The 12,218-nt window shown below is 57.2% G+C and overlaps 1 protein-coding gene across 1 annotated transcript in view; it reads right to left on the bottom strand.

Annotated features, from left to right (window-relative positions):
- The window catches only part of LOC112125098, a 15,905-nt gene extending 5,599 nt beyond the window's left edge, over positions 1-10,306 (bottom strand). Inside the window, exons 1-5 of the mRNA XM_029913099.1 lie at positions 10,125-10,306; positions 5,919-6,096; positions 4,949-5,180; positions 2,645-2,739; positions 122-318 (exon numbers count right to left, since the gene is read on the bottom strand). Of these exons, the coding sequence (XP_029768959.1) occupies positions 122-318; positions 2,645-2,739; positions 4,949-5,180; positions 5,919-6,096; positions 10,125-10,306 (884 nt within the window). The remainder of the gene's footprint in view (positions 1-121; positions 319-2,644; positions 2,740-4,948; positions 5,181-5,918; positions 6,097-10,124) is intronic.
- Between the last annotated feature and the right edge of the window lie 1,912 nt (positions 10,307-12,218).

The following is a 12,218-nucleotide window of genomic DNA, read 5'->3' as shown; positions in this document are numbered from 1 at the left end:
CCTGTTGTGAGCTCTGTGCCACAGCTCTGTACTGCCCCTGCCGTTTCTACGTGAAGATTCAGACGTCCCTCCACCCTGCTCTCCCAGGCACCCCTTACAGTGTGGGGGAAGCGTCACCCACATGGCAGCAAACCAGGAGGACTCCTGCTCCTTGGCGCGAAGCAGGCGGCACAGCGTAGCCAGAGCCCGGGGGAAGGCAGGGCTCTGCAGCACGTGGTCATGCCCCTCCTTGTTGGCAGCCAGGCAGCTGAGAGCAAAGCAGGCGTTCCGGCTCTCCCCTGCCTCCGCGCTGGCCATCATGGACACCAGGGCATGGATCTGAAAAGGAAACACCTCACCTAGTGCCTGGTCCTCGGGCAGCAGCCGCTGGGGGCAGCGCCAGCCTCCTCCCACGGCTGCGCCTGTGTTGGGTTCCCAGTGGTTGTCCAGCTGGACAGCGGGAGCACAGCTTGACGCTGTGCCACGCCATTGCTGGCTGCCTTGTCGTCTCCTAATGTGCCCGGGGGGCTGGGCCGGGCCAGGGCGGAGCAGTGCCCAGAGCAAACCCAGGCTGCCACTGAAAATGAGCGTTGGGGAAAGGTGCTGTCTGTTTGTGCCCAGACCAGGCACAGCATGGGCAGCTGCAGGGCAACCTACCCCCCTGCTACTCTGCTGCTGTGCCCAACCTGACCGGGGCCGAAAGGGGGGCGCTAGCTAGCCCCACGCAGTCTAGCCGGAGACTGCCTCAGCAGTTTTGGGGGTGGAGACACCTCTTCGCTTCCCCCCACCCAACGCATGGCAAAGGGGCAAGGGCATGATGGGAACCACTACTGACCTGGGTGCTTCCCAGCAGTTTAGAGGGGAGAGGCTCCCATTCCCAGTCCTCTGTGCTGTGCCCTGGAGGCAGGAACCTGTAACCGCTCTGCGTGCTGCTCTCACAGGACAAGGGCCACAGCACGGACACTGGGCCTGTGCCAGTAGTGTCAGGATAAGTGGCACCCGCGCCGTCCCCGCTGAATGTGTGTGAGCTGGAAACCCCCCACGCAGAGCCGCTGGGGAAACTCCCAAATCTTCTTCTTGGAAACTATCCTCCTTTCAGAGCACGTGTTGTACAGGCCGAGTTGTCCAGTGGTTAGAACAGGGGCTGGGCGTCCTGAGCTCGGCCCCTGACTCTCTGGGTGACCTTGCGTGCAGCACTCCCCTGCTCTGTGCCTCAGTTTCCCCAGCTGTAAAACAGGGCTAACGCTACTGCCCCACCTCACCAGGAGTGGTGGGGCTAATGAATGCCTGTGAAGTGCTCCGAAATCCTCCAGGGAAGGGCACTAGGGATGAGCAGGGGCTATTGCCATACTGGCTGCAGACCAGCCTGGGGCTGCTGGGGGAGCCAAGTCTGGTGCAGAGCTGGGGCTGTGGATTTGGGAGGGACACAGAATGCCCTGTTACTCTCCCTCTGGTTGATGTAAGGAGCCGCACTGAAGGGCTGCAGAGGGGAGGATCCCTGGACTCCAAGTCCACCCCCTGCTGCTGCTAGGGTTGCCAACTTTCTAATCGCATAAAACTAAACACCCCGGCACCGCCCCTTCCCCGAGGCCCCGCCCCTTTACCCACCCCTTCTCTGAGGCCCCACCCCTGCTCGCTCCATCCCTCTTCCCTCCATCACTCACTCTCCCTCATCCTCACTCACTTTCACTGGGCTGGGGCAGGGGGTTGGGGTGCGGGAGGTGGGGATGAGGGCTCCGGCTGGGGGTGTAGGCTCTGGGGTGGGGCCAGGGATGAGGGGTTTGGGGTGCAGGAGGGGTCTCCGGGCTGTGGCAGGAGGTTGGGGTGCGGGGAGATGTGAGGGCTCCGGCTGGGGGCTCCGGGGTGGAGTCGGGGTTGAGTGGTTTGGGGTGCAGGAGGGGGCTCAGTGCCGGGGCAGGAGGTTGGGGTGTGGGGGGCTGCAGGGTGTGGGCTCCGGCAGGAGGTTGAGGTGCGGGAGGGGACTCTGGGCTGGGACAGGGTTTGGGGAGCGGGGTCCCGGTGGCGCTTACCGCGGCTCCCAGGAAGTGGCAGCCAGGTCCCTGCAGCCCCATGGGCGGCCAGGGAGGCTCCGCGCGCTGCCCTCATGCCCGCAGGTGCCGCCCTCACAGCTCCCATTGGTCACAGGTCCTGGCCAGTGAGAGCTGTGGAGCTGACACTAGGGCCAGGGGCAGCACGTGGAGTCTCCCTGGCCGCCCATGCGCCTAGGAGCTGCAAGGACCTGGCGGCCAGTCCTGGGAGCCGCTCAGACCTAGGGCAGGCAGGGAGCCTGCCTTGGCCCTGGGCCCCCGCTGTGCTGCCAACCAGCCGTTTAACAGCCGAACGGCGCCGCCAGGGTCCCTTTTCGACCGGATGTTCCAGTTGAAAACCGGACGCCTGGCAACTCTAGCTGCTGCACTTCCCTGCGAGATCCTGGGCCAGTGCTGCGAACAGCAGAGGTGGCTGCTATAGATGTGACGAACAGGTGTCAATCATGCCACTTGGTCTGTGGTGGCATCTCTGCGTTGTTTCTACCATGGACAGGACTTGTGATAGGGCTTGTGGCCTGCTCCTGGCCCCACTGCATTCTGGACAATCCCCCCCCTCCGATGCTGGGGGAGCAGTTCTAGCCCCCCGGGCTTGCCCCCTCACCTGCCTCTCCTCTTACCATGCTGGAGACTTCAGGGAGGGCAAAGAGCTGCCGCAGGCCGAGGTCCGTGTCACACAGGCGCCCCAGCGTGAAGGCAGCGTTCATGCTGCAGCCTGGAATCCCAATAGGAAGAAACTCATCAGGGGCCAGATGGTCAGAAGTGCTGGGCTCTCATGCGGCACCCAGGATCGCGGGGGGGGGACAGGAAGGAAAGACAGAGGGGATGTGAAGGATCGGGGCTGGACAGTTCTGCTCTGCATGGTTGGGGGTCCCCTACAGGTTGCCTGGTGGAGAACTGGCTGCTTATGCCACTGGTGACAGGGGTGCGGCCATTTTTCAGGCTGTAGAAGCCTGCATGAAGGTGCAGAGCTGTGCTGCTGACTCACCCCTGGCAGCCAGAGCAGGTCAGTCTCATTAACTCTACAAACACCAGGAAGAAGCTTGGTCTGAGGTTCTCTGTTTGTTAGTACAGCCCTTCCTAGAGGGTTGATATACTTAAGAATAGAGGCAAACTCCAGGGAGGGGGCTGAAGTTTAGGACAATCCCCTATTGCGTGTGTGTCGTGTTTAGGAAAAGGGCTTGGGGACCCTGCCCGTTCACTAGGAGAATAATCCTAAAAGCTCCTTTGTATGGTTAAAATTCATACCCTGATCAAAACTGCACTCTCCCACTGAGCCGCTGACTGCAGCTTTGTCTCTCTGGAGGGGCATATTTCTCCATTTTCTACCATGTTAGACCTCCCAGCCTCAGGACCCATATCACAATCACCAGCCCTCCAGCCAAAGCCCAGGATGGAGAATGACAAAAGGCAACATATTCAACATGCAGATGAGAAAATGTTTTTCAACAACGCAGCGTAAAATGGCCCAGTGGAACTGGCTGCTGCAGGATATTACTGCACCAGAGAGTCCCATGAGGGTCAGACACTTATAGGACTAAGGACGGAATCTTCAGCAACACTAGCTAGGACAAAATCAACCAGGACTCTCAATCCTCATGCTTCAGGACACCAGCTGATTGTCAGGCAGGGTCAGGAAGGGATTTTCCCTCCCTGGTGCAGTACATCTTAGGAAGTTGGGGGCGTGTCCTGCGGTCTATACACCCCATGCTGGTTCAGTGGCCAAAGGTATTGGAGTAACTGCCTAACAGAGCTGATTGGCTGCCCCATGGCTGCTATGAGGATAAAAGGGCTGCGGGGAGAATGCAGAGAGAGGAGTGCTCCAGCAGGGGGTGGTGAGAAGCTGCCAGACAAACCCAAGCTCCAAAGAGGCCAGACAAGAGGCTGGGGAAGCCCACAGAGGAGGAGAGGTGGGAGCTAGCTCCGGGAGCAGCAAGGGGGTGAGCAGGATGGGTCTGGCTATTCCAAACACAGGCCCTGAGCAGGAACCCAGTGGAGTGGCTCGACCTGGGTTCCCCTACCTACTCCAGCCAGGGGCTTTTGGAGGAGAAGGTCTTAAACCTAGGAGACCTTGGGCTGATTAGCCCTGCTAGAGCCATATAACTTCTGACTCCCTGTCATCTTGAAGGGGACAGAGACTACTGAGGACCTGACCAAGTCATAACAAGGACTTGCCAAACACCAAATTAGGAGTGGTGACAGGGACAAAGCCAGGCTGGTGTAGTGCCCCCTCTCACCACAAGGGGGTGCTAACAGACAAAGGCCCCCATATTACAGGGGGTTGCTGTATTAGTGGGATTTTACCACTTCCCCCTTCAGCGTGGACCAAACACTGCTGTCAGGGGCAGGGCGACCAACTAGGTCTGCTCCCGAAGACACTTCCTAGGCTCTGGAATTAACTTCCTGCCCAGGTCTCAGTCAGGTGCAGGGTGGACCCGCTGCTCCTCCAGCCCCAGCCACTTCTCACTCCTCCCCTTACAAATCCCTGGACCCGAGATGGGAAAATGTTGCCATGGGGCAACTGCTTTCTGCTTTTGCATGGGAAGGGACCAACCCTTGCAGAGAGGGGTGCGCCTGAGCCTGGAATGAGCAGCTCAGACTTCTGGTTTGCGGCTGTCTTGGGAGTTTTGAGGAATTGGAGCCTTTAAAACCTATTCTGAAAAACTGTATCTCAGCCAGGCAGATCCCCGAGACCCCAAGACAGACAGACCCTCAGATAGTTCTGTGGACAGATGGTGACAGAGAGAATGAGAGATCTTCTCCTTGTCTGTATATTGTCCCATTTCCTCCATGACACTCCCCTGCTTTGGCCCATCCATACAATCTTATGTTCTCATTGAGCCTTTCTCCACCTCCTTTCTGGTGCCCCATGAGCCCTCGCTATCTCCACCCCAGGCACAGACCCCTGGCTCATCCCAACCCACCTGCTTCCTCTGCCGTCAGGGAAGTGATCAGCTGTCTCAGGAGGTGCTGGGCGTGGGGGTGGCCCAGCAGTTTCACGCAGCCCTCCTGGGAGCCAGCGATTCGGGCCAGCACTAGGGCAGCGTTGCTTGCCGTGCCTTCGTCAGCCGAGCCCAGCAGCGCCGTGAGCTTCTCAATAATCTCATCAGCTTTCGGGGCTTGGAGCAGCCATTGCCGGCTGGGACCTGTTTCCGCCTTGGGGGAAAAATGGGTGAAAAGATGGGAATCAGGGAAATACCTGATAGCCACAAATGGAAGGTCGGGGTGTGTGCACTCAGGAGGGGGAGAGGTTATCTGGGGCACAGCCTCCCCTTCCCTGCTGCAGCTGTCATAGCCTCCTGGATACAGCACTAGGCTAGGACTTGGGCGACCTGGGTTCTAATCCAAACTGTGACCTTGGGCAAGTCACTTCCTTGATCTGTGCCTCAGTTTCCCCTCATGTTCAATGGGGGCGAATGATCCTGACCTCCTGTGTAAAGCACTTTGAGCTCTACAGAGGAGAAGTGCAGGAAAAGAGCTGGGTATTGTGAAAGCAGGAGGGAAGTGAATCCTGTGCACCGGGCGGTATGACTGCCGCAGGGCTCTCCCGTGCTGAGGTGCTGCCCCTGCTCTGTCTGAGGCCAGAAGCTCACTGCACCCTGGAGCTCAGGCTGCTCTACGAGCCAGGGGTGGGGTTACAAAAGCCAGCCCTGTGCCCTGCAGGCTGGTGCAGCCCATGTCCCGGAGGCAGCTGGCACAGGTGAGGCCTGAGCCAGGCCAGCTGCTCTGGAAGGAGGGGCTGCCAGCCAGCTGAATCCTGGCTTGGGATTGCTAATGGACGGGTGCCTCATGCAATAGGACACTCCAAGGAGGGATTCCACCTACACAAACCTTGGAGCGCTCTGGGATCCAGCCACATGCCAGCCTACTGCCTAGGGAAAGAGCGTTCCTTACCAGGGAGCCCAGGGTACCTGCCGCATTCATCACAGCCTCTGGGTCGTCCCAGGTCAGCATGGCGCTCAGGCTATCCAGGAGCCCCTCGGAGCCCGAGCCTGCCAGTGCCACCAGGCGTGCCGCCCCGCTCTCCTTCTCGGCGATGGTGCCCAGGATGTAGGCGACGTTACTGCACAGCCTGGTACAGGAGAGAGCCAGTCAGGTCTTGGGGCTGTTTCATGTCCCACCCGCCTGGCAGAGAGCCAGGGGCGCTGCTAGCCGGGAGCAGAGTGCTGGCAATGAGACCCTTGCACCAACGGCTCCTTGTGCAACCGTGCAAGGGCTGGGGGCAACCTGGCCTGTCATTGCAAGATGCAGCCTGCCCCAAGCGCAGTGATTCACATTTGCAGGTTTGGGTTTTAGTTGAGCTGGTTGCAGGCTTTTAAGCAAATTGGCCTAATATTTTAGGAACGTATCTGTTATACCACGGTCAACTGAACCCAGCCCTGCGCTGCCAGCCGGCACTGGGGGCGTGAGGCCCCAGCAGCCCCCTCGAGCTACAGTTCCTAGCGTCCCCGCAGTGGTAAATCTGGGGTATTTGGGGTGCATTTCTCAGCTGGGCCTTGTGGTGAGGCAGAAGCCCTAGCGACGCCACAGCGCCAGGTTCCTAGGGAGTGTGTGTGTGTGGGGAGGGAGAACTGGAGTGAAACTGAGCAATGCAGCTCGAAATCCGGGCGGAGGAGAGAGAAGGGCAGTTAGGGCCCGATCCTGCAGGGTCCCCTGCGTGGTGCTGACCACCTGCAATTCCCATTCCCTTCGGCTGGAGCGGGGCGCTGGCAGGCAGCGCTGAGCGACCGGTTGATGCTGGTTGCTGTGGTGTAGGGCAGGGAAACCCAGCGTGGAGGGTGGCTCAGTGCTGAGTGCCTGGCTCCTCCGCGCTGAGTTACAGCCGTTACCATGGCGTGCTCCTGAACTTTGCACCTTCTGCAGCAGGCTGATGGGTTCCCGAAACTACAGGAAAGAGGTGGCAGGGCTCCAGCAAGAACGATACCGTTCCTAGCCCGAAGTGGCATCCTCCACACAGCCTGCCCTCGCATGCGCCGTACAGACGAGCTCACGCCTTGCATGCATGCGTAGAATTGCTCGCCTTACGAAATGCCACTGACAGCAGCAGTGCCAGGGCGGCGTGCCACCATGAAAAGAGGGGCCAGGCCCTGCATCTGAGACCTGAGAAGCTTGTTACCCTCACGCAGTGACTCCTAGCAGGGAAGGCAGGAGGGGGACAGGAAGCCCATTAGAACCATATACCCATCCCACCTCAGCTGCCCAGGAGTCTGCAGATTGTATAAGCTATAGGACAGACTCTCCAAACAGGCTGGAGGAAGGAGACAGGCAGTGACCCAGGGCAGGGAAGGAGGAAGAGCAATGAATGATTCTTCTACCTGTGAAGTTTCAGTACCTGGTACCATTTCTGGACCCTCCTTGGGAGGCAGGGACAGGTTAGATTGGCCACTCTGTGGGGCAGAGCCTGTCTGTGTTCTGTGTGTGTACAGCGCCTAGCACCGTGGGGTCCTGAACCACGAGAGGGGGTCCTAGTGCTACCGCAATACCAATACTGTACATAAATAATACTAAGTACTGGAGACCATGAGAAAGACCCATGCCTGGGAGAGCGGGGCACCTTCTTGGGGGGCAGGATCTGTGGAGGTTTGGTGTAAATTCTTACCAGGTGTCTACCATGCACTTCTGCAGTATGGCAGTGCCCCGGTGCGGTGAGTGCCCCGCTCTGCAGGCACAGCCGCCTCTGGGCATCCACCCGGGCAGGGTCCGTGGGCTTGTCTACACTACGGGGGCTTCCGTCGACCTAGCTGCGTCGATGCCGGAGGTCAAGGAGTGAGTGACAGGCCGGTGTTGTGCGGCGTGATGGAATAACAGCCCCCTTCCACTGTAAAGAGACACAGGAGCCGGACTCCTTGTTCGTTACGCCCCAGCAGTGCGCTCAGAACAGGGATGGGGAGGACGCTGCTCAGGGATGAATAATGCCCAGAATCGCACGGGGATTTTAGCCTCAAAACAGTTTGATTTTTTTGCATGAATAAAACCCACATGGGGCCAAGTTGAGCCCTGTTGCAAGCGGGTGTAACCCACACTGTCTTCGGGGGGAGCTGCCCCTGCTTATGCCAGGGCTGCATTGGAGCTGGCGATGGGTTAGAAAGTAGCTGTTTCGTCGCTGCCTGAGCCACCTGGTACATGGGACACGCCCCCAGCTGGAGTGCTGCCCCACGCGGTATCTGGGTGCACTGCGAGTGCCCAATGGGATACGGCCCCACTGCGCTCCAGCTCCCACACAGGCTGCTGCAGGGTCAGACACTGAGGTCAGGTCATTAGCCTCGGTGCCAGCGTGGTGCCCAGCGTTGCCATGCCTCCAGCCTGGAGTCATTCTTCCTGTCCTGCGGCTGGCCTGGCCTCCGCTGAAATGGCCAGCAGCAGCCTCCAGTCAGGTTAAGGCCGCTAGGTTGAAGGCCGCTACCTGACTGTCAGTGATCAGCCGTGGGGAGAGGGAGCTGTGAGCGTTTCCAGCCCGGCTGGGAAGAACAAAGCAGCCCCAAAGCCCAGGGAGAATCCAGCTAGTGCAGAGCCAGGCGCTGAGGGTGCCAGGCGCTGAGGGTGCCAGCCGGCACGGGCAGCAGCTGTGCCAAACAACTGAGCAGCAGGGCTCAAGGGAGACGAGGGTTCGACAGCTGTTTGGGGCTTTGCCATCACAACTGCATGGAGACTGAAACAGGCCGTGGCTCCAAGAGGCCCAGCCCCCACCAACTGGCTGGGGTCTGATCTCCTCAGTTTGAATGGCAGCGTCACACCCTGGAGCAGAGCCTGCCAAGCTCCGAGCCTGTTTGCCTTCCTTTGTAGCTGTGCACTGGCTGTAACAGCCTAAACGTGTCTGTACGCTGCCCTCCGAATGGGAGCCATTTATCTTCCCAGGGCCTGTTAAGGGGGTTGGTCACAACCCTGCAAGAGCAAACACCAGAGCAGGAGGCGCCCATTGTCCAGTCTCTGTAGGACACAGGGTCTGGGGATTAGAGCGCAGGAGCGTGGGGCCCAGATCCTAGGCTTCATTTAGGGGCTGAGCCAAAGCTCAGTGAGATCGGCGGGAAACTTCCCCTTGATTCCTATGGGCTTTGGCTGTGGGGCTCAAGGCTTAGACATGACTGCTCAGAGAACGGGGCAGCTGCTCAATGTCCTGTTTAACCGCCCACCCCGTGTCTTCCACGCCACATCCTCTGTCCCGCCCAGTGCAAGTACCAACATGCTCTCCACACACTGGCAGATATGTGGGTTTACTCTAGATTTAGACTCCAGTAACTACATATATGTCTATGGAGAGCCAGTCCCCTGCCTTATTCACTATGGACCCCATGCTGCCAGTAATGATGGTTAGTGTTTTCTTCTTACAGCCCCAGCTCCTGGAGTCATGTGAGTAGGTGAGCCTGGCAACTGTCATGTGGGGAAAAAAAGTCTCTTAGTGGTTGCAGAGAGGAGCTGGAAAATGTAGCAAACCCCAGCAGGCCAATAAACAGAGTCCAACTGTATCAGCTTTAAAGTCCCCTGGATTTAAAGCAATCTCATGAGCTGAATGAGGCAAAGGGCCTGTCGAAAATGGTATAGGTCCATCTGGTTAAAGACTGAACTGGAATGTAGACACAGTAGGGGCAGAGTTAAGGTCACCAGGACAAACTGATCTTTGGCATTTCCTGATGTTTTAGCACTTCACTCTGCCACTTTAACATCCCTTTACGGACTTTTTGTGGGTGGAATGTTCCTGTTTTATTTTTTAAAGGAAAACGATAAAACAATGAATTCCCATCACGTGCTGGAGAGAATCATAGAACCATAGGGTTAGAAGGGACCCCAAGGGTCATCTAATCTAAACCCCACAGATCTGAAGACCACTATGTCCTGCATCGGATGGTCCCTCGGTCAGGGCATCTGAACTGCCCTGCCTCAGTCCATGCAGTCCATCTATTCATGGACCACATGGAATGAGGCAGGGTGGATCTGGCTGTGCTAGGCTAGGAGGGTCCAGTCTGGGTCCATCTCTCGTTAGAAGCAGCCGTCATAGAAGTGGATGGTGTGTGAGAGCAGGGGAGTCACAGAAAAGCACACCGTGTCACATGGGTATCCCCACTGCGCTGTACATGGGGACTAGTCCCACACTCACTCACTCACCTCACTTTGGGAGCAGCCAGGAGACTACAAAGAGCCCCCAGATACTCTTCGCACTCAGCGTCTCCCAAGAAAACCTCCAGCATGCCTCCTTTGTCCTTGTGCAGATCAGCCACTAGGCCCTGCACAGCCTGCAGCACCTGCTGGGGGTCTGGGGAAAGCAGCACGGGGAAGGAACTGCACATTTCAGCAGCGTCCTCAGCAGGAACAAGACCAGGAGCAAACGTCCCAAGAAGCCAGGATCTAAGGGAGCCACCAGAGATGTCAAGTCAGGCAGCTGCAAAGCTTCATCCAGGTAGGTGGCTGAAAGGACAGAACTGCTACCAGGAGCTCCAGTGATCTTCCTCCTTGGAAAAGACATGGGAGCAAACACGACCTAGACAGTGGTCACTTCCAGCTCCTTTCTTCTGCATTTCTTCCAGATCTCTCTCCAGCTTATGAAGTTTCATTATCCCATCCTGGCTGCAGCCGGGGGCCCACAAAAGTGCTGCCTAGGTCTCAGATTACCAATGTAGCTAGGTCATTGCATTAGGGCATGTAGACATACATACCATGAAGGGAGCAAAACCCACACTCAGGAACTCACTGCAGTCTTCAAAGGAAAGGATAAGCCTGCCCTGGCACCTCCAGTTGGGCAGGAAACATCAAGCGAGGGTTCAGCAACCCCAGAGCCACTTGCCCCCAGGTCTGTTCTTTCCCCTGCCCCTTCTCCCGGCTGTTTCTCTCTGTAGCTCTAGGTGGATCAGGAAGCAGCAGTCACAGAGTCACAGCCAGAAAGAGAAAGTGCAAACCCAGGAGTTTGCAGCGTGTTAAGTTTTTCCTAGTGCCTTGCCTGTTCCGTTCTCCTTTCAGCCTGGCTCCCTGCAGCCAATGCCCCAGGGCCAGTGTGTGTACACATCTCATGGACTGCCAGCAGCATTCCGGGGCAGAGGGACATTTCAGATCACAGAAGATTGATGTCCTATGCCGCCAATCAAAGGGAAGCCCTGTCTGGGGAGGGAAGGCCCTTAGCTACTCCAGTTAGTTACAGTGGTTGTCAGTTGCTTTGTTGTCATACCATATTTAAAGGGGAACACCCCCGTAACAATTGGCACAAAAACACTGTAAACCAATTAATAATATAATACATGGAGATATACCTATCTCATAGAACTGGAAGGGACCCTGAAAGGTCATTAAGTCCAGCCCCCTGCCTTCACTAGCAGGACCAAGTACTGATTTTTACTCCAGATCCCTAAGTGGCCCCCTCAAGAAGTGAACTCACAATCCTGGGTTTAGCAGGCCAATGCTCAAATCACTGAGCTATCCCTCCCCTCCTTAGTCTTGCCTGCAGATGGAAATATACATTAAGGAAATAGTGTATAGAGGGGAATCCAATATCTCCTGCTATAAAGGTCAACATTCCCAATGAAAGCAGGAAAGAATTTTCAATCACTGACAAAGAGACGGCGAACAAAGGCCCCAATCTTGCAGTCGGAGCCACACATCCCATGCAGGGTCAGGCCGTAAATGATTTTCTCCCATGTGCCCGCTGTCAGATGCGTCTGTTGCCCTGTGCAGGTGATTTGGTGCTTCCTGGTGGGAAGGGAGAAGGCAGAGAACAGTAGGCCGCTTATCTTTTGAATGAGAATCTCTCATTCAGAACTAGTGAGCCTGGTTTATTTTGTTTCTGCAGCGGGGGGAGGGGGGGTGAATGGGATTGTGTGACCATTCTCCGCACCAGCAGGGAAGAGATGAAATCTCCACAGGTTTGTTCATTTAGGCAAAGATGAAATGGACGCCCTGCACCTTGGGCTGGCATGTGCACGGAGCACGGAACGGGTGATTGGTGTTGTGTTTCTCTTTGCACGACGCAGGCGGGAGAGAATCAGGACAATAGCCCTCTGTAACTGAACAACGCGTGTCTTTCCTTGTGTTACTAGTAATGTAACCCACTGGTCAGGGTGTGCGGTGTGTCCCCTCTAGGGTGACCAGATGTCCCGATTTTAAAGGGACAGTCCCGTTTGGGGGGGCTTGTTCTTATATAGGCGCCTATTACCCCCCACCACCGGCCCGTTTGTTCACAGTTGCCATCTGGTCCCCCTAGTACTTGGCAAA

This window comes from Terrapene carolina, unplaced genomic scaffold (assembly GCF_002925995.2).
Source record: "Terrapene carolina triunguis isolate 2854851 unplaced genomic scaffold, T_m_triunguis-2.0 Scaffold449, whole genome shotgun sequence".
NCBI classification, from domain to species: Eukaryota; Metazoa; Chordata; order Testudines; family Emydidae; genus Terrapene; species Terrapene triunguis.
This window is presented reverse-complemented; position numbering and strand designations above follow the sequence as displayed.